At 39.5% G+C, this 22,781-nt stretch overlaps 1 protein-coding gene across 11 annotated transcripts in view; it reads right to left on the reverse strand.

Annotated features, from left to right (window-relative positions):
• pms1 (PMS1 homolog 1, mismatch repair system component) overlaps positions 1–22,781 on the reverse strand; it is a 101,720-nt gene that overhangs the window by 68,812 nt on the left and 10,127 nt on the right. For 9 of the 11 annotated variants that reach the window (XM_048599113.1, XM_048599116.1, XM_048599107.1 and 6 more), the window contains 2 exons: positions 11,956–12,111; positions 9,011–9,193 (listed from right to left, as the gene is read on the reverse strand). In XM_048599113.1, coding sequence (XP_048455070.1) covers positions 9,011–9,193; positions 11,956–12,087 — 315 coding nt within the window. In that variant the 5' untranslated portion in view covers positions 12,088–12,111. The remainder of the gene's footprint in view (positions 1–9,010; positions 9,194–11,955; positions 12,112–22,781) is intronic. The other 2 variants (XM_048599114.1, XM_048599115.1) reach the window with 1 other exon arrangement.

The following is a 22,781-nucleotide window of genomic DNA, read 5'->3' on the forward strand; positions in this document are numbered from 1 at the left end:
AATTTTAAGGTAATACAGAAGGCAAACACTAATGATTCCATGGGTAAATGCAATGACTGGTGTAGATGAGTGCAAGTCAAACTAGGCCTAGGTGTAACAACTGGTTGTGGAAAGGTGTGTTTCAATTGGCCTCAAAAGTCAGCGAGAAATCCTTTCCTGATCACTAGTTAGTTGAAAAATAGTGAATATGGGTGCCCAGTGAGATAGTCCAAGGCTGAACTGTTACTGGCTGTCACTCCAGTCGTCAATCACGGTCAAGATTCACACAAGAAGAATATTTTCAGAAAAATATAGACAAAATTTCAATTAGTTCGTAACATTTCTAATTATTCAGAAAACTTTTTGCATTAAATAATGTCAAATATATTGTAACATGGCGACTAATTCAACAGTTTGTTTTAGTTTTATGTAATTTTAACTGTTTTAATTAGTAAAGTAATAAACACCAAAAATATCAAAAAGGTATAAAGTAGCAGCTTGATCTAAAACAATCCATGTGATAAAAATGTATCTTATTTTAGTTTACGTGTTGAGTTTTCAATTTTGTGTTATTTTGTGTCACGTAGAAAGTTGATGTAGCTTGTCTCATCTGCAGCCATCTTCAAATTGGACAGGTAAGGCTGTCTAGTAATGAACTAGCTCATTTATTGTGGTACCATTGTTCATATCCAGTACCTGCTTAAAACTTTTATGAAAGGTCAGGAACAAAAGGCCATAGATTTAAGGAAACCAGCTATAGAACAAGAGGCAAAATGAGGAGATATTGTTTTACACAGTGAGTTACAATCTGAAACGTGCTGCTTGAAACAACAGAATAACTTTCTTAAAGGATTTGGAATAGTACTTGGAGAAAATTGCAGGGTCGGGGAAGTGGCATAGAATTGGGGAAAATTGAGTCAGCAAGGGTACACAGTGAGAGAAAGACTTTGCCTCACTGAGACAGAGGAAAAATGGCTTTATCTGGGAATTTGGTTCAAAGTGGGAATTTTGTACATGGGGGACAAGGTGCTTTAAGTAAGGTTTACAGCAAGTCGTACTGTTGTGTTGAGTGGGGAATTCAGTAAGGCGTGGGGAGTAGGTGCTTTTTCTCTTCTTCATTTTTTTTTCAGCCTCCAACATTTAATTTCAAATTTTGTGTAACTGAAAAGTCAGTAACTAGTACTACTAGAAATGACAAGTTTCATCAGCATTGTATTGTTTTATTAGCATTATAAAGTACCTGGCAGATGTAGGCTGTTTTAATTATAAATGAATAAATGAGCAAAGATTAATAATTAACACATATTAGTAATGTGCTAGCAGATCAGAACGTGAAGTTTCTGGATTTAGGTGTCTTCCAGGGCAAACACACATACAACTAATTTCTTGCAGCAGCAAGAAGTTCAGTTCAGAGTTTTGAACTAGAGGTCAAGATGCATACACTGCAGCACATCAGGGAGAGAGAGCATTAACTTTATTCTAGGAGACAGTCACATCCCTTAGTATAGGGCTTTCTCAATTGGTCAGTTATCAGGAACAAGGGGGTGTGACTACAAGTGAGGCAGGTAAGAGGACCCACAGCGCAGGAGCCTCAGCATTTGCAATTATCCAACAGGTCTGAGGTTTTTGCCTAGTTTGGACAAGTGTGAGAGCTGCAGGGTGGATGAGTTAACTGGCCATGGCACATTGGTATAGGATGTTACTCAAGAGAGGGTGACGGGGTGGTGAAAAGAAAGGAGACAGTGGTAGTAAGGGAACAGTGTAGTGAGGGGGATTGACACTGGTCTTTGCAGCAAAGAGTGGGAGTCCAGATGGCTGTGCTGTTTGCACATTGTCAGGATTTAGGATCTCTGTTTCTGGACTAGAGAAGAACTTGTAGTGGGAATGGGGAGGGTCCAGTCATCACTGTCCACGTTACTTCCAACAACTTAGGTATGACTAGGAAAAACGTTCTGAGGGAGTATGGAGAAGTTAGGCATTAAATTAGAAAGCAAAATCTAAAAGTGATAACCTCTGAATTACTAACTGAAACACATGCAAATTGGCATTGGATGGAATAATATTAGAGAAGTGAACACGTGACTTGTGTGGTAGGAGTGGTAAGTTCTGGGTCTGTGGTGTGAGTACTGGGAAAACTGTGATCTAGACTGCTGGGATGATCTCAACTTGAACTGGGCTGGGACTGCAGTTCTCGCACGTTGTATAACCAGGGAAATAGGGTGTTCTTTAATCTTAAGAAGTTGGTTGGAGGAGTGCGGGGATGTTGAGGGTTCAAGCTTGGGTAAATGTAACAAAGCAAGGGATAGAGTTGAGGGAGGAGAGCAAAATACTAACATTGAAAATGAGGGTCAAGGAACGGCAGGACGAGATAGAGAGGAAAAAAGAAATCTATACATACATTAGCTGCTGAAACTAATGTTACAAAAAGATAACAAAAATATCTGTATCTGCATTTGCATTTCTTAAAAAAGTAAATGAATTGATAGTGCACTTTGAAGTGAATAAATGTGCTCTGAAAGTCTTTATGGACATAGCTGCAGGATGACAAACATTGGGTTTGAATACTGAGGAGTGTGACATTCAAGAATAAGAAGCTAAGTAAAAGCAGAGGGACAGCACTCCTATCTAAAGATAGTATTCATAGATTCACACAGTGCAGAAAAAGCCCTTCAGCCCATTGAGTCTGCACTGAAATAACTACTAATAAAAGTGTGCTAATCCCAATTTCCTGCACTCATCCCATATCCTTTAATGTTATGATATTTGAAGTACTCATCCAAAATTTTTTAAAATATTGTAAGGTTTCCAGCCTCCACCACCTTCCCAGGCAGCGCATTTCAGAACCTTACCACCCGTTGAGTAAAAAGGCTTCTTTCCCCAAATCCCCTCTGAATCTCCTGCCCTTTATCTTAAAATAATACCTTCTCGTGATTGACCCCTCAACCAAGGGAAACAGCTACTTTCTATTCACCCTGTCCATACCCCTCATAATCTTATACACCTCAATCATGTCCCCCCTCAGTCTTCTCTGCTCTAAAGAAACCATCTGAAGCCTATCCAGTGTCTCCTTATAACTCAATTTCCTCATCCCAGGCAACATCCTGGTGAACCTCCTCTGTACCCCCTCTAGTGTATTACATCCTTTTTGCACTGAGGTGACCAGAACTGCACACAATACTCCAGTTGCGGCCTGTGTAACATTCTGTACAACACCATCTCCTTGTTCTTATACTCTATGCCACAACCAATGAAAGCAAGTGTCCCATATGTCTTCTCAATTATTCCATTCACATGTTCTGATGACTTCAGGGATCTGTGAATAATTACCCCAAGTTCTCTCTATTCCTCCAAGCTATTTCTGTCCTTCCATTCATTAAATATTCCCCCATTTTGTTTCTTCTTCCAAAGTGCATCAAGTTGTGCTTATCAGTGTTAAATACTATCGGTCACTGGTCTGCCCATTTGACCAACCCATCTATATCTTCCTGTAACCTACAAAGATCGTCTTTGCTATTAACCACTCTACCAACCTTGGTGTCGTCTGCAAATCTGCTCAACATTCATCTCACATTTGCATCTATATCATTTATGTTTGTAACAAACAATAAGGGTCCCAGTATTGATCCTTGTGGTACACTGCTGGACAATGGCCTCCAATCACTTAACTGCTTTCTACCACACTTTGCATCCTGATATTAAGACAGTTTCTGCCTCCCACAGCAGCCTGGGATGCAATTCATCCAGGCCAGGGGATTTGTCTGTTTTTAAGCTTGACAAAGCCTCCAATACCTCCCCATTTCCTATGTCAAACTGTGCAAGGTCCGCACAGTCCTTTTTCCTGAATTCTGTACCTATTGTCTCCTTTTCCAGAGTGAAGGCTGAAGAGAAATACATCTTTCCAATGTCCTGCGGCTTCAAACACAGGTTGCCCCCGCTTGGTCCCCAATGGGCCCTACTCTTTCCCTAGTTAACCTCTTCCCTTTAATGTATTTATAAAATACCTTAGGATTCTTCCTAATCCAGTTCACATGACCTTTTTCATGACTCTAATGGTGCAATAGTTAGAGATGACCTTGGTTCAGTAGATAATTATGTACAGTCAGTTTGGATGGAGATCAGCAGTAGTAGGGGAAAGAATTCACTAGTGGAAGTGATCCGCAGACACTTAAATAGCAACCACGATGCAGCAATGGATGCTTATGACAAAGAGACAGGAATAATCATGCGTGATTTTAATCTGCATATAAACGGGAAAAATCAGATTTGAGAGTCATACAGCATGGAAACAGACTCTTCGGTCTAAACAGTCCATGCCGACCTAAACAAGTCCTTAAAAAAAATTAACCAAATTGGTAATGAGGAGTTCATAGAATGCTTGAATAGAAGGATTATATTTGTTACTTTCCAGTCTGATGGAACCTTTCCAGAATCTAACAAATTTTAGAAAATTAAGACGCAAGTAACCTCTTTTAAGACCCTAGGATGCACTCCATCAGGGCCCAAAAAACTTATCAACCTATAGCTCCATCAGTTTGCATCGTACAATTCCTTAGTAATTATAGTTTCACCAAGTTGCTCTTTTCCTTCAACCTGCAGGTTTACACATTACATTTTTTTTTTTAAAGAGCTGCATATTCTGGAACCAACTAAACACCAGACTATACTAGACTTGGAATTGTGCAATGTGATGGGATTAATTAGTGACCTCCGGTGGAAAGGCACCTCTAATGATCACAATACAACTGAATTTTACATCCAATTTGAAAAGGAGCACAGTTAGTTTCAGATCAGAATTTTAAACGTAAATAAGGGCAACTAGGGGGCATGAAGCTGAACTGAAGTGAACTGGGATATTAGGTTAGGAGACAGATCAATAGTGAGGCAGTGACAGATATCTTAAAGGGATACTGTATACCAGAATAAACATGTTTCTACCATAAAGGAAAATTTGAAGGGGAGGGCCCACCACCCATAATTAATAAAGAATTTAATTGTGCAAACATGAATAGCAGGTCAGATGACTAGTTAGAATATACAAAGAACAGGGCAAATAAATTAGAACATGCCAGGAAACTAGCTAAATATATAAAGACAAATAGCAAGAGTTCCTATAAGTGGAGAAAACGGAAAAGAGTTTGTAAAGTATGTGTTGGCCTTAAGAACGGGGAGTTAATAAGCAATAATAAAAGACAATGGACTGTATAAATGTTTTGCTTGTCTTCACTACAGCAGACACAAAAAGTATCCCAGTTAAATCTGTAAATCTGGAAGTTGAAGGAAAAGAGCAACTTGGTAAAATTATAATCATTAAAGAAGTGATACTAAGCAAACTGATGAAGCTGTAGGTTGATACGTCTTTAGGTCCTGATAGAGTCCATCCTAGGATCTTAAAAGAGGTGTCTGATGAAGTAATAGATGCTTTTGTCTTAATTTTCAAAAACTTGTTAGATTCCGGAAAGGTTCCATCAGACTGGAAAGTAGCAAATACAATCCCTCTGTTCAAGAATGGATGGACGTCAAAAACAGGAAACTTTTGGCCAGTTAGCTTGACAATTATAACAGGAAAATGTTAGAATTGATTATAACTGGGCACTTGGAATAAGTCAAGGAATCGGGAAGAGCCGACATAGTTTCGTTAAAGGGACATCATGTCAACAGTTTATTGGAATTTTTTTTTTGAAGGAGCAACATGTGCTTTGGATAGAGGGGAGTCTGTTAATGTACAGTACTTTGATTTCCAGAAGACATTTGAAAGGTTCCACATAAAACGTTATTGAACAAAAATAAGAGCTCATGGTATCAGGGTAATATGTTAGCATGGATAGAAGGCTGGCTGACTGGAGAAAAAAAAGTGTGCATGAACAGGCCTTTTTTCGCAGAATGTCAGAATATGACAAGTGGGGTCTCACAAGAGGTCTGTGTTGGGCCCTCAACGTTTTACAATTTACAGCAATGACTTAGCTGAGGGAATCAAATGCATGGTGGCTAAATTTCCAAATCACACAAAGATAGCTATGGCGTGAAGATGACATTACGAAGAAGCAGATTGATACAGATGGTTAAGCGAGTGAGCAAAATCTGACACAGGGAGTATTGTGTGGAAAAATATTTAAGTCGATCATTTTGGCAGGAAGAATTAAAAAACAGTATTATTTAAATAGAGAATGAGTACTGAGTCCAAGGTGCAGAAAGACCCAGGTGTTCTAATGCATGAGTCACAAAATGTTGATATGCGGGCACGTAAAGAGATTAAAACTATTGGAATGCTATCCTTTATCACAAGAGGAATTGAACATAAAAAAAAGGTTCTGAATTGTGTTCAGAAGAGGAGTCACTGGACCAGAAACATTAAATCTGCTTTCTTTCCTTGGATGCTGCCAGATCTGCAGAGTTTCTCCAGCAATTTCTGTTTTTGTTTCAGATTTCCAGCATTCACAGTTCTTTGTTTTATACAAAATATGGTTGTTACACTTCAATTACAGTGAGACCACATCACAAAACTATGTGGACCTTTGGTAGCCTCATTTAAGGAAGGATGCAAGTACATTGGAAATGGTTCAGAGGAGGATTACTACACTGATACCTGGAATGTGTGTTATCCTATGAGAAAACATTACAAGGACAAACCTAGTTTGTTCCCACTGGACTTTAGAAACTGAGTGAAGTATACAAGATCCTGAATGGTCTTGACAAAGTGGAAATTACGATTTCTCTTGTGAGTCCATTGAGAGCTAAGATCACCGATTTAAAATTAGGGGTTTCCTCATTAGGACAGAGATGAGGCAAATTTTTCCCTTAAACATTTGTACAACTTTGGAACACAGGTGCCTCATGAGGCAGGAGAAGTGGGGTCATTGATTATTTTGTAAGGGGGTGATGGGTTGTTAGGGTAGATGGGAACATGGGACTCAGAATACAAATAGATCAGGCATGATCAGATTAAATGGTGGAGCAGGTTTGAAGGGCTGAATGGCTTACTTCTGCTCCTAATTTGGATGCTCGATAGTCCTTTACGACAGCCTGCCCAGGCATGATTGGACCAACAGTCTCTTTCCATGCAGAAGTGTTCTAGATTTTTATAACCCTTTCCCAGTCCTGTAAAGGACTATTTGCAAGTATACAGGAACAGATTCAGTGAGTTTCTCAAGTAGCCTGCCTAAAATCAGGAACAAATGCTGGGAAATCACAGGTAATATACAGTATCCTTTAATATGACAGTAACAATTCATTACCCATTTCTTCATTTTCCAGAGGAGGGTGTAGAAATATTCCCCTTGCAGAAATAGTGCTGCTTATTGAAATTTTACATTAAATATTTAGCAACGGGCTTGGGGAAGCAGTACAGCAAAGGTAAACTAGATTGGAATGAGAGAGTTGTCCTATAACGAGAGGCTGACTAAACCATGTTACTTTCTCTGGAGTTTAAAATATATAAAATTCTTAAAGGGGCTTGACAGGGTAAATTGTCTGCCCTCACCATGGAATCCAGAACATCAAGGCACAACCTCAGATAAGGATTTAAAACGGATAGGAGAAATTTCTTCACAGAGAGCTGTGAATCTTTGGAATTCTCTACTTACAACAGCGAATGCTAGGCTGTTTGATTATATTAATGGCTGACATCAATAGATTTTTGGTCTGTCAGGGAATCAAGTAATGAGAGAACAAATGGGAAAGTAGAGTTGAAGCAGTGCTGTTTGCATTAAATGACAGAGCAGGCTGGAGACAGGAGTTTACTCCTGCTCCTAGTTCTGATATGCTTGTACATTCTTATTTGTCAACTCATGGTTAAGTATATCACAGGTAAACTGACAGCAATATAATAATCATTTCAAATCAATGCCTTGAAGTGACAAGGTATCTTTTCTGGTGTGGTGTTTCAATCAAAATCAACTGAGATTGTAGAATTGGGCATGGAAGTCAATTCATGGCAAACCAATTTTTCTGGTCATTTACAATAAAGGTTAAACATCAGGAGAATTATTTATTAAATGCATGGTCTACACCCTGTTTTCTTATGTGCACTGTCTTTAGGACTGCAATGCTAAATCTGTAATATCTGACTGCCTTATATCAAAATTACTTTAATCAGAGAGTTGTATAGGTGCTTCTTGACTGCTCGGTAAGTGCTACAATGAGTTGAACAAGACACTTTGACATACCAGAAATTGTTGGCATCTTTTGACATGAATTCAAGAAAAGCCCTAGAAAAAATCCTGTAATGGTTCCTTGTCCACACATCACACCAGGAGTTAGTGCTCAACACTGCATAAAGTCTCTTAGACTGCTGCTAATTTACAATTAGTTGTAATCCACACCACCCCCCTGACCCCACTCCCCCTCCACCCCCGCTGGTAAATCATGCCAGTGATGCATACATCCTTAAATGAATACAAAACGTACGAGTACATCTGCTCTGCTTTGCACTAGTCACAGTTAGTAGTCACAGTTAGATATTGATGCTGCTCCTCATGTTGAGGTCAGCACCAAATAAGTACTGGAGACATCTGCTAGAACACACGTAGAGGTCAACTTCAGGGCAACTAATTTTTAATGTAATTAGAGGACAAGTAGCAGCATAGCATTGCTCTTGGCATTAGACAGTTAAAGGTTATCTCCAAAGTATGACTACACACCAGGTTAGTTATATCACCACTGGATGAACTTTCCTTGCATGATAATGTGCAAAAGAAACCATTTGGCATCATGTAAGTATGAACTCCTTGAATAAACTACCCATGTTTTTAATTAGCCCCACAACTCTGCTCTTTTGTCACAAACCTACAAAATTTCATCCATATCACACAGGAAAACAACTGGTTTCTTGTTGGTTTCTTTCCACTGTTACAAAACTAAAAATGCCAATTTTGTGAAATGAGGAAGTTAATTTCTCAGCAACTTAGGAACACACATGTTGGCACCCTGAAACAAAACACTGCAGAACTTAGTTTGATGACAATTCAGGGCGTTGATTGTCAAAGTAATGTGACATCCTTAATAAGGTTTGACAAACTAACAAACAATCTCTTACCTCAGATACAGAACAAATAGAACCCAACGCCTCACCGCGAAATCCATATGTTTCTAGGGCTTCCAAGTCCTCATGATGACTAATCTTAGATGTGTAGTGTTTGACTCCCATAACAGGTGTGTCAACAGCTTTGATTCCATCACCGTTGTCCCGTACTTCTATCCTATCAAGCCCACTGTTTTCCTGATTCATATATGAAGAGATTGGAAAAGAAAGGTTCTTTTAGCTTCATTAGAACCCAAAATTAAGATCATCAATAACAGATGCAAAAGAACCTTAAAGTGCACCAGTAGGCCTAGTTAGAAAATAATAATTAAATGAACAACTTATTGGATAAATAGTTGATTTTTTACATTTTAAGCAGAATGCTGCAGTGTCCATCTTGTAAATATTCAATACAATGAATAATCTAGAATCATTAAGTTCTGCACATATATCCCATTTTGTATTTTTGTGTACTTGGGAGACAAGGTACAGAACTCTGAATTAAGATATAATTTTTGCACACAAGGGCCGTAGTATTTGCAATAGTTTATTGCAGGAACAATGAAAGTAGAGAACAAAAATACATTCTTTGAAGGTGATGGATAAATGTTTGGTGGACAGAACTATTGAATAATAGAGATGAAATCAGGGAAACATCTCTTTTGAGACCATTCAACTAATTGGAGAAGGTTGATTCATGTATAGTCCTACTTTTACTTAACTTGGGGATTATCCAGGGATAGACGGTTCAAATATACCAATTAAGGAATTGCACTGTGCTTGATTAGCCCGAGAGCATATGACAAAATTTATGCTATTTTCTCGAAATTGCCACAAGTTGTTCTTTGTCCTACCTAGGAATTAGCATGCTTAATGGATACCAGTACTATACAGGGTACCAGTAATGAATGCATTACCCTGAATTTGGAGACCATTGACAAATTTATGGAGAAGTCCATTCCTGTTGGTTAAGAAAACCGAATACTCTAATATTTAGATTGTTAGCTTTATTAGAGAATCAACACCCTGAATTGTCATCAAACTAACTAAGTTCTGCAGTGTTTTGTTTCAGGGTGCCAAGATGTGTTGCGACGAAGTTGCTGAGAAATTAACTCCCTCATTTCACAAAGTTGGCATTTTTAGTTTTATAACAATGGAAATATGGTGATTTCAAGATTCCATCTGTGACGATGCTGTCATTTTAAAAAGGTTATTTTGTCCTTGGTGTTTTTTTGAAGAGAGGTTGTAAAGGCTGAAGTGTCAAAGGGTCTAGGCAGTAACAGTTTAACAAATGGACAGGGAATGGCCAGTTCTCCCAGTTCAGGTTTTTTTTTCCCCAGCTGTAGCCGTCACAAGATGTTTTGAGTACCAGAAGTTTTGCAAGCTTCAGGAAAGGATTCCTCTGACTTTCTCTGGATGTTGTCTCCTCCTGCCTGTTAGAATGTGTGTTTGAATTTACTTTTTTGCCAAGGAGTACGTTTATGGGATGTTACTATATTGGAACAGTTATTTAGTTACGTTGCTGTATCGGGTCGGTTCGGTTTTCCAATAGTTGTATTACTCTAAATTCCACTTTCTTTTGTTCGTGTTTCAACTGCAGTGTTTAAATAAATTTTGTTTGGCTTAAAGCTGAGTGGCTAGACTAGTTGCATCACACTTCAAACACCCACTTCACATCTGCCATTAAAATAAGGCAAAGTTAGGATCTAGGCTACCTTCTTAAAATACTTTGAGGGGTCTGGCCTGGTCCATAACGCATCATTAATAGATAAGGGAAACATGACTCCAAGCTGCAATTATGGCACACCAGGCACAAAAGCCTAAAAACAATAGGGTTGACAGCAGTAGGCATGGCTGCCCATTCACTGCGTAATGCTAACTGGTACAGTAAGATATAGCTTCAGAGTAACCATCATCAGATTTTTACAACAGATCTTCTATTATGCAAGGAGGCCAAAAGGCCATAATTTGCCACATTTCTGGATCAAAGATTCAATTCACAAGACATATTCATTTATTGTAATATTTTAATGCAAATTATTGAATATTAGGATATTTAATTCACTGGATGATACCTTTGAAAGGATGTGGACTCCCATTGTATGAAATCATCAACTCGTAAGGTAGCTAACACTTACCTAGGGATTTTTGTTTTTACTAGCGTCACACCAATGGGAAGGATTGTACAAATGACACTGAAGTACTGAAGTTAACTGAACATATCCTACAGAACCTACCAAAGTAAGATCTGCAAACTTCTTGCAAGAAGTGTTATGTTGGTAACTAATTAGAAGCCAAGTTTTCAACAAGAGGCAACAATAAAGTATCTCCAATTGTTAGAAATTTCCCCAGTTAAAGATGGAAACAACATTTTAGGTGAACCTTCTCTAAATAAAGCTAACAATCGAATATTAGAATATTCGGGTTTCTTAACCAATAGGAATGAACTTCTTCATAAATTTGTCAATGGTCTCCAAATTCAGGGTAATGCATTCATTACTGGTATCCTGTTAGATATAATGGTGCAATTCCTACACGGTGGCTCAGTGTGCCAGGGACCCGGGTTCAATTCCGCCCTTGGGTGAATGTCAGTGTGGGAGTTTGCACATTCTCCCCGTGTCTGCGTGGGTTTCCTCCAGGTACTCCAGTTTCCTCCCACAGTCCAACGACGTGCAGGCTAGGTGGATTGGCCATGCTAAATTGTCCATAGTGCTCAGGGATGTGTAAATTAGGGGGATGATTCTGGGTGGGATGCTCTGAGGGTCGGTGTGGACTTGTTGGGCTGAAGGGCCTGTTTCCACACTGTCAGGATTCTATGATCTAAATATTTTTCAAATAACAGTAGATTGAAAAGTGCTGACCAAGTTATTTAATCACTTTCAATTCTAACCCACACAGAACGTGATTTTTGTGGAGCTAGAATAAGTCTTGATTCCGAAAATAAAAGTAATGTTACTTACTAATTTGACTTCAATGCTTGTTGCATTAGCATCCAAGGCATTTTCCACAAGTTCCTTCACTACATTAACAACAGAGGAAATTGTTTGAGAGCTTGAAAGAAGTCGAACGGTGTCTGGTGGTAATTGTTGCATGATTGGTTGTGAAACCAATCAAGCCTGTAATAAAATATACTGGTTAGAAGAAAATACAGGCTTGTTCCAATTCTCAAAAGGAAATTGACAAAGCCCATGTAATAATTATTCTAAACACATTTTATATTAAAACATTATTTCCACAAATACTTGTATCATGAACATATTTGATATATGGCTCCCATGCAACTACAGCAATCCACAGCTCACCGTATAGCTACATTACAATGATCGTCATAGAATCTATTATTTTCAGATTGATAGTGGTTTTGCCTGCTGTTAACAGAATAAACCAAGTATAAACAAAGAGCATACTCTGCTCATCAAAGACCCTAGTCATAGACTAGAAGGAACTTAAAGCAAAATAGAGGCGTAAATACACATTTACATGCTGCAATTATATAGTGTATTAAAAAACTACAATCCCTTCTCAGTTATGGAGTGACAAATATTATAAATGAGTGCTTAATTTGTTTTTCACAACTGGTTGCTGTGGTAGGAGAATTAACCAGATGGCATAGATTTATGATGACTAGCAAAAGAAGCAAATGTGATACAAGGAGAAATATTTTTCACCATAAGTTGTGATTTGGAACACACTGCTTGAAGGGTGCTGTAAGCAGATTTAATAGCAACTTTCAAGAGAATTGGACTTACTTACAAAAAGGAATTTTAAAAAAATGCATGGCCAAGGAAAAACAGAAGTGGGACCATATGGATAACTCCTTTGTTTAACCAGCACCAACAGCAAGCTTAATGGCCTCATTCTGTATTGTATGTTTCTAAGTTGTTATCAGGTTACTGAAGCCATTTAACTGCTGTTAAAAACAAGTATTTGCTTCCTACTTGGTAACTTCTTATAAACCTGAACAAGTAACTTGTTGTCTGGCATAAACATTTTTTGAAACTGCATTTCACACAGTCTAGATCTTTAAATGACAAGATTATAATAAATGCCAACCACATGATTATAACCTCCTTGACACTGGTCATTTATTTTCATATTATTGCCTTGCTTCTCTATGATTATTCACAACAAACCTCACTTCCACCATCTTCACTTGCAAGCCATATTTTAAAATATTTAATGGCGCTGGCATACCATCAATTCTTGTTTACCAACCAACAGATATTATTACTTCAAATCAGTAAACAATGCAAGGATTTAGTTTATGAAATATTCAATTTTTGAATAGATTATGCATGGTGTTTTTAAGTTGAAGATGTGCAAATACAAAATGCAACTCATAATCTCGACTCTTCTCTGAATATGCTGAAAATATTTACAGTAATTTTTTACAAAAATTATTTCACCCGTCCATGTCAGAATGGTCTATTTACCATCTGAGTTGCAGCTTAATGTGCGAGAGAGTTAGGTCATCCACATTAAATCAGAGAAATTTATCTCCGAATAATTTGTAAATGAATAGCAGCTAGGAATGGTCCATGAGCAGAGAAATTCAGAGGTCCAAACTTGTCCCAAATATCAACAAAGCATCATTCAAGACCATTAGATCGTTTAATTATTGGTGTACTGTTTTTAGTAAGAATAATTAAATACAGACTATGAGATCCTTTTTATATAGGGGCAAGTAAGATGCTAGTATAGGAACGAAAACAGTTATTTTAAATAGGACTTTTTAAAAAATTCTAACACTTTATAGCCCATGAGATACATACCAATGCAAGCAGGTTACTTCCAGGAAGCTTCTTTGGATTTTTTTTCCCCCCACAGTATGTTCAAACATGTATGCTGCGCTGCCAAAAATCAGGACAGCTATTTATGCCAATACACCACTTTTTGTTAAATCAAAAACTTAAAGCAACTATTGGTGTTTTGTAGGGATCACTTCAAGTGAAAGATATAATCACAATTACTTTGTTACAAGAAATTACTTAGCTCTTGCAGACCTGTGAGACAACGGGCAGCAAGAGTTCTCCACCAGCCCTGGTTCATTGCAATTTATTTTGCTCTAGACCAGACAGTGTCCCGCTCTTGAAGGTACTTCTTAAAGATAACTTGCCAGATCTTCCTTCAGGCCCTATCTTCTTTTTCCATTGATAGTATCCATGCTACTGCCACTCTGGTCAAGAGTACATCCAGGAGGCAAAAATATGTGTCATGTCTGGCTCAGTTGTCACAGTGCTACTTTGGTGATGTTGTCTCCCCATATGATGCTGAAGATCTTACACGGGCAATAATGATGATGAAAGATGTCCAATGCACGTGACATCTTTGCCATTTTCTTCTATGTCTTGCTGGCACAGATTGCAGTTGGTACACAATGGACATAGAGTCGCAGCTTCATGGCTGATCATGGGATTGGCTCTCTCAACAACGTGAAGATGCTGGAGGACTGATATTGCTTCACCACTTCTTTTACGAATCTCTATTTGACCCTCTGCGAACATGCTAATTCTTAGGTGGGAGAAGTTGTCAACATCCTTAGTATTCTGTTATTCGGTGTTGATTAAGGTAGGGGGTCTTATTAGTTATCACTGTCTTAGTCTTCTCACACTGATGCATACACCAAGCTAAACATCGCTATTCTCAAGGCTGATAATCATGTCTTGGAGTGTATGCGAATTCTCCATCCAGTGGAGAGAAATCATCAATTCGTCACATTGTAACAGGATGTTGAAGTCTGCACCCACCATCTTCTTCCTCACAATGAAATCAGTAACCAAGGCAAAAAAGTGGAAAAATGCAGCATTACCATATCCTTAAGATGATGTTTAGGGAACCTACTGTGCCTGTGCTGATCTTGATGCAGCAACTAGAGTCACTGGTTTTTAAGTCTAAAGATGTTAATAAACCACTTCAGGGTACCATATTGTATTGTGATGCATCAGACTGACTGCTGATGAGTGCTACAGAAAGTCTTCTATAAATCAATGAAGTTGACAGCAAATAGTTTGACATTCAGCTCTGCTCTTTGACATTCCTCATCTGCAGTCCTGGAAACCTGCCTGTTCTTTGTGATGGGTACAGTCTACTTCTGCTTTCAGTCTTTGGAGCACTGTGCTGAAGACTGCCAGGTACTGACAGCTGAACTATGGCCCTCCAGTTGTTTCAGTTGCTAAGGTTCCCTTTTATTGACAACTTGGCTATTACTATTCTACTAGTTGGGTTTTTTTTTAAAACAGACCACCTAATAGTTGCAAAGTAGAGGAGCGGATTGGGAGGCAGATACTGGAAAGGTGCAGAAGTCACAGCGTTGTAGTCATGGGTGACTTAACTTTCCAAGTATTGATTGGAAACATTTTAGTTCTAATAGCTTAGATGGAGCAGATTTTGTCCAGTGCGTTCAGGAAGGATTCCTGACACAGTATGTAGATAGACCAACATGAGGAGAGGCCACTTTGGATTTGGTGCTTGGCAACGAATCGGGCCAAGTGTTAGACCCGTTGGTAGGAGAGCATTTTGGCAGTAGCGATCATAACTCTGTTTCTTTCACGATAGTCATGGATAAGGATAGGTACATACAGCAGTGTAAAGTTTATAATTGGGGGAAGGGTAATTACAATTCAGTTAGGCAAGAGCTGGGTAACATAAATTGGGAACAGATGCTGTCAGGGAAGAGCACCACAGAAATGTGGAGATTGTTTAAGGAATGCATACTGCATGTGCTCGATATGTTTGTCCCTAGCAGGCAGAGAAGATGCGGTCGAGTGAAGGAGCCATGGTTCTCGAGAAAGGTCGAACAACTGGTTAAGAGGAAGGAGGATGCTTATGTAAGGTTTAGGAAAAGAGGAATGGAAAAGGCTCTAGAGGGATACAAGTTAGCCAGGAAGGAGCTGAAGAAAGGGCTCAGGGGAGCTATAAGGGGGCATGAGAAAACCATGGCGGATAGGATCAAGGAAAACTCCAAGGCTTTTTACACATATGTGCAGAAAAAGAAAATGACCAGAGAAAGGGTAGGGCAGATCAAGGATTGTAAAGGGAATTTGTGCACAGAGCCTAAAGAGATAGGAGAGGTCCTTAATGAATACTTTACTTCAGTATTCACAACTGAGAGGGACCTAGTTGTAGAGGAGGACGTTGTGAAACAGGCAGGTAGGCTAGAGGAGGTTGAGGTTAGTAAAGAAGATGTGCTAGGAATTCTGAGGAAGTCAAAGATAGATAAGTTCCCCGGGCCCGATGGGATTTATCCAAGGATTCTATGGGAAGCAAGGGACGAGTCTGCAGGGCCTTTGGCGACGATCTTTTCGTCCTCACTGTCCACAGGTATAGTGCCAGAAGATTGGAAAGAGGCAAACATCATTCCCTTGTTCAAAAAAGGGAACAGGGATAACCCCGGAAATTACAGGCCAGTTAGTCTTACGTCAGTGGTGGGCAAATTATTGGAAAGGGCTCCGAGAGACAGGATTTATGATCACTTGGAAAGGCACAGTTTGATTTGTGATAGTCAGCATGGATTTGTGAGGGGTAGATCATGCCTCACAAACCTTATTGACCTCTTTGAAGAGGTGACCAAACAAGTGGATGAAGGTGGAGCAGTGGATGTGGTATACATGGATTTAAGCAAAGCGTTTGATAAGGTTCCCCATGGTAGGCTCGTGCAGAAGGTAAGGAGGCATGGGATAGGGGGAAAATGTGGCAGATTGGATTCAGAATTGGCTGACCCTTAGAAGACAAAGGGTGGTAGTGGACGGAAAATATTCAACATGGTTCTCAGTTACGAGTGGTGTACACAAGGATCTGTTCTGGGTCCTCTTCTATTTGTGATTTTTGTAAATGATTTGAATGAAGGAGTGGAAGGGTGGATTAGCAAGTTCACGAACGATATGAAGGTGGGTCAAGTTGTGGACAGTGCAGAGGGCTGTTCTAGGTTACAAAGGAACATTGATAGAATGCAGAGCTGGGCTGAGGAGTGGCAGATGGAGTTTAACCCTGAAAAGTGAGAGGTGATTCATTTTGGAAGGACAAACTTGAAAGCAGAATACAGGGTTAACGGAAAGATTCTTGGCATTGTGGAGGAGCAGAGGGATCTTGGGGTTCATGTTCACAGTTCCCTGAGAGCTGCCACTCAGGTGGATAGAGTTGTTAAGAAGGCGTATGGTGTGTTACCTTTTATTAATAGAGGGATTGAGTTCAAGAGCCGTGAAGTTATGCTCCAGCTATACAAAAGCCTGCTTCGGCCATATCTGGAGTATTGTGTCCAGTTCTGGTCACCTCATTACAGGAAAGATGTGGAAGCGTTGGAAAAGGTGCAGAGGAGATTTACCAGGATGTTGCCTGGAATGGAGGGAAGGTCTTACAAGGAAAGGTTGAGAGAGCTAGGGCTTTTCTCTTTAGAACGATGAAGGACGAGAGGTGACTTGACAGAGGTGTACAAAATGATCAGAGGTATAGATAGAGTAGATAACCAGAGACTTTCTCCTAGGTTGGAGGTAGCTTTTACGAGGGGACATAGTTTTAAAATGAAAGGAGGTAGATATAGGGGAGACGTCAGAGGTAGGTTCTTTACTCAGAGTGGTAGAGGCGTGGAATGCATTGCCAGAGAGGGTAGTGGAGTCAGCCTCATTAGGGGCATTTAAACAGCTATTAGATAGGCATGTGGATGATATATAAGGTAGGGATGGAGGTTAGATAGACCTTAGGTTTAGGGTAAAAGTTCGGCACAACATCGTGGCCGAAGGGCCTGTACTGTGCTGTACTGTTCTATGTTCTAGTCTTCAAGACCTTGTTAAATTGGTCTATCAGCTCTGGGTGATAGTGTTCTTGCCATGTTTCAATAGCTCTGCTGGTATTTCATTGCTGCCAGAGGCCTTTGCTGTTTCTTCTGGTTCTTGATAGCTCTTTGGACCTCTGACCTGGCAAGTTTCTCCAACTTTGGCATCAGCTGTTGACATGCAGAGCTGACACTGAACTTGATTGCAGAGATGGAGCTGGGCTGGTTGAGAATCTCCCAGAAGTGTTCCATCCACCTTGCCTCCAGCACCCCATTCCATCAATATTGTCCTACCGAACTTGCCTTTGATTGGTACAGTGGTGCTGCTTCTTGCACTCAGCAGTTTCTCCAAGATCCTGTACAGCGTCTTGGATTCATTCAGATTTACTGCTTTTTATGTCTTCCAGATTTTAAACTCTTGACGATTCTTATTTGAGGCACAATGCAAGTTACCTAAAAACTTACCAATCCATCCTGATATGCCATGGACATCATTTACGTATCCAGAGATTTTCCAGAACTAATGCCAATATAGGCAATGTGATGTGGAGACAAGTACATGTGATAATAAATTTCTGTTCTCTTTAAATGAATGCAGATTAAATCTGGAACAGGATTTGTCTAAAAACCTAGCTTTATGGTGAACTAATTCTTCACTAATGGCCCAGACATCAGGCATGCTTCCCACATTGTCAATCATTTGCCTGTCAATCAATCAATCAAGATGGAAAAGCAGAGCAGCGTAAATTTTAAAAAAGCATCAGAACAAATTAAGCAGTGTCAGTTTTGGCAGAACTAAAATTCTCAGAGGCAGCTGTTAAGTACAACCAAATCAGTCACTTTGTGTAGAATGTCTTAAGTCAATTTCTTATACCTCTAACAACTTTGAAATAAACAAATCATAGGAACAGGAGTAAGCCATTCATTCCCTCAAGTCAGTTCCATCTTTCAATGAGATTGTGGCTGATTTGTGGTTTAACTCCATATACCTGCCTTTGGCCCATAATCCTCAATACTTTTGCCTAATAAAATTTCATTAATCCCAGATTTAAAATTAACAACTGATGCTGCATCCACTGCCATTTGTGCAAGAGTTCCAAACATCTACCACCCTTTACGTATAGAAGTGCATCCTAACATCTCTCCTGAATGGTCTGGACTATGCCCCTTAGTTCTAGAATCCACAACCAGCAATTGTTTAGCTACCTTGTTCTTTCCCGAAAATATCTTGAAGACTTTGATCAGATCATCCCTTAACCTTCTAAATTCTAGAGTAAGCAGGCCTAATTTGTCTCTCCTTGTATCTGACTTCAGGGGTTAAGTTATTATTCTTGTAAACCTACAATGTCATCCCTCCAAGGCCAATATATCCTTCCCAAGGTGTGGTGTCCATATCTGCTCACAATACTCCAAGTGGGGTCCAGGTAGAACTTTGTATAACTGCAGCATAATCCTAGTACACCAGACCTCTACATATGAAGGTCAGCATTCCATTAGCTTTCTTGGTTATTTTCTGCGCCTACTTGTAATATTTTAAAGATCTATGGACCCGAACCCCCAAGTCTCTTTCGACATCCACTGTAATTAACTTTATACAATCTGGAAAGTACCTCAGATCTATCCTTGTTGGTCCAAAATTGATACTTGCTCACATTAAACTCCAACTGCCACAGTTTTGCCCAATTCACTAAGTCTAAGTCTATCTTCGTTCATTTGGAATTTTATGCTATCATCTATACTGTCTGAAATGCCACCTAAGTTTGTATCATCAGCAAATATGGATATATGACAATGTCATTACCCAAGTTGTGAATAAATAATATGAATAAATGAGGCATAAACACATATCCTTGTCAGACACCACTGGTCACATTCTGTCAATTTGAGTACCTACCATTATCCCTACTTTCTGAAATTAGTAATTTGTCCTCAATTCCATGGGCTTCTACCTTAGTTAAATGTCTTATGTGGGGTATAAGTAAATGCCTTCTCGAAAACCACAAACAAATCCATACACATTCCACTTCATGACACCTCTTCAAAAAATTCTATGAGGTTTGTCAGGTATGACCTACCTGTCATGAATCCATGCTGGCTCTCCCTGATTTACTGAAAATTTTCAAGTTGTTCAGTTACTCCATCCTCAATTACAGACTCCTACCATAGTTGTTAGGCTCACTAGTCTGTAATTCCTTGCATCTCTTCTTCTGTGCTTCTTAAAGAGCAGCGCGGCATGTGCTGGCATTTCAACAGTGTGTCTTAGAACAAAGGGCGAGTGGCTCTTAAACAGAACAAAGGAACTGCAGGAAATTGAGCAAGTATATTTTCCAAATGGATTCTAAATTTAGGAAAGATGTTATACAGGAATTATGCAGTTGCTTTGAAAATATCAATAAGTATTAACAAAGACAAGTTCATGCCTCAGTTGTAAATTTCCATCCGAACCAAACAAAATACAGGCAAACCAACACGTAAAAGGTTAGGAACACAGAAATGTTAATTCCTATTACAAAGAAACAGCAAGTGGCTGCACTGATTGTAACTAGATGTAAAAAAAGAAAGCTGAGTGCTCACGTTGGGCAATGCTGGGACACTACACAGATAAGAGAAGGCAGCGCCAAGACCTGCACAACCTTGGTCTTGGCTCCACCCTCTGCAACTGGATCCTCAGCTTTCTGAACCACAGGTCGCAGTCAGTGAGGATAAGTAAATGCATCTCCTCCACAATAACAATCCACACTGGGGCCCCCCCAAGGTGCATCCTTCACTCCCTACTGTACTCCCTGGACATCTAGGACCGTGTTGCCAAATTCCGAATGAACGCCATCTACAAGTTCACTGGTGACACCACTGTAGTGGGATGGGTATCAAACAATGACTAGTCAAAATACAGAAGGGAGATAGAGGGCTTAGTGACATGGTGCAATGAAAATAATCTCTCAACATCAGCAAAACTAAAGAACTGGTTTATCGACTTTAAAAAGGAGGAGGACATATCCCCCTCTACATCAACAGAACTGAGGCTGAGACAGTGAACAGCATCAAGTTCCTTGGAGTGACGATAACCAACAACCTGTCCTGGACTTCCCGCGTCAAAGGGACATTCAAGAAGGCACAAGGCACAACATGGCCTCTTCTTCCTCAGGTGGCTCAAGAAATATGGCATGTCCATAAGAACCTTCACCAACTTCTACAGATGTACCAGTGAAAGCATACTGTTCAGGTGCATTAAGGCCTGGTACGGCCACTGATCTGCCCAGGACCCTAAGAAACTACAGAAAGTAGTGTGCACAGTCCAGACCATCACGGAAGCCAACCATCCATCCTTGGACTCTATCTACATGGCTCACTGCTGCAGAAAGGCGGCCAACATCAAAGACCCATCGCACCCTGGTAATGACCTCCTACAACCTCTTCTGTCAGGCAGACGATACAGAAGCCTGAACACACACACGAGCAGGTTCAGGAACAGTTTCTTTCTAGCCGTTATCAGACTGTTGAATGGATTCTAGGCTCAAATAATGTAATCTGCAATGTAACCTGTATGCCTTTAAGTCTTTTTGATCTGTACATCCTTTGCTTGCTGTGATCTGCCTCTACCACTTGTAAACAAAGCTTTTCACTGTATTCTGATACATGTGACAATAAAATCAATCAAGCAAATCGATAAAATGCAATAAAGTAGCCCCAAAACAGAAATGACAGTGATGAAACTTTAATGGGAGACCCCTGAAAGTCAACTGAGTTTTGACGTTTTAAAAGAGGGTTGAAGACGGTTCGCAAAATTTGCATTCAGATTCACAAATACAGTCCAGGAGATCGAAACAAAGCACTGAATGAGATATGACCATAAGAAATAGGAAGAGTAGGTCGTTCGGCCCCTTGAACCTGCTCCGCCATTCAATGTGATTATGGCTGATCTGATATTCCTCACATCCACATTCCTGCTTTTCCTATATCGCCTGAATCTAACTCAGCCTTGGTAATGAGTTCTAAAGGTTCTCAACCCTCTGATAGAAGAAATTCTTCCTCATTTCAATCTTAAATTGGCACTCCTTTATTCTGAGACCATGCCCTCTTAATGTAGGGTGTCCTGTGAAGGGAAACATACTCTTAGCATTTATTCTGTTTCGCCCCTTAAGAACCCTATATGTTTCAATGAGATCACCTCTCATTCTTCAAAACTCCAATAAGCAGTGTCCATACCAGTTTGACCCTTGCTTATAAGGCAATCCTTCCAAACTAAGGATCATCTTAGTAAATCTTCTCTGAACTGCCTCCAATGAAATATCAGTAATCCATATGGAAGATCTAAAGGAATGAGTCGATAAGGAAAACTAAATGGAGATCATTTCAGAACAGCACCAAGATTGTTGACAAAGCAATCACCTAATTGGTTCTGAAGAAGGGTCACTGGACCCGAAACATTAACCTTGTTTTCTCTCCACCAGAACCACTGAGTTTTCCCATCAATTTCTGTTGTTGCACCTAATTGGTCTGTTGTCCCCAATATATGAGTAACTGAAACAAGAACATTAAATACAGCAGAGTAGAATGTCTGACTTGGGATGTTATCTAATGGCCTGTAAAATAAACTAACTGCTGTTGCATTAATTGCAGTTTCCTTGAAAATACCGGTGAAAGATGACGAGAGGGATTCTGGAAAAATGAAGAATATCACAGACAGTCCCATTGGAAAACAAAAGTGGCAAGGAAAGGCAAGACTATTCTAAAATCATTTGTGATTAATCTACGAGGGAAAAAACAATGAAGACAGGACTAAAATAACAAGAGGATCCTTAACTGGAACAAAATCTCAGCAAAGCAAAAAAACCGCTAAATTGAGAAATTAAATGGCAAACTATTGTCAATGTAGCATGTATAAGCAGAATAGAGAAACTGAAAGTGTTTTGTTTTAAAAGGGGCCATACCACTGATATATTAGAAAGGTTAACTGTTAAAGCTCTTGGGAGAATGAATTATCTTAGGGAAGAGATTTGTGCAGTGAATTTGGATGTT

Source organism: Rhincodon typus, chromosome 7, assembly GCF_021869965.1.
Source record: "Rhincodon typus isolate 14 chromosome 7, sRhiTyp1.1, whole genome shotgun sequence".
Lineage (NCBI taxonomy): Eukaryota > Metazoa > Chordata > Chondrichthyes > Orectolobiformes > Rhincodontidae > Rhincodon > Rhincodon typus.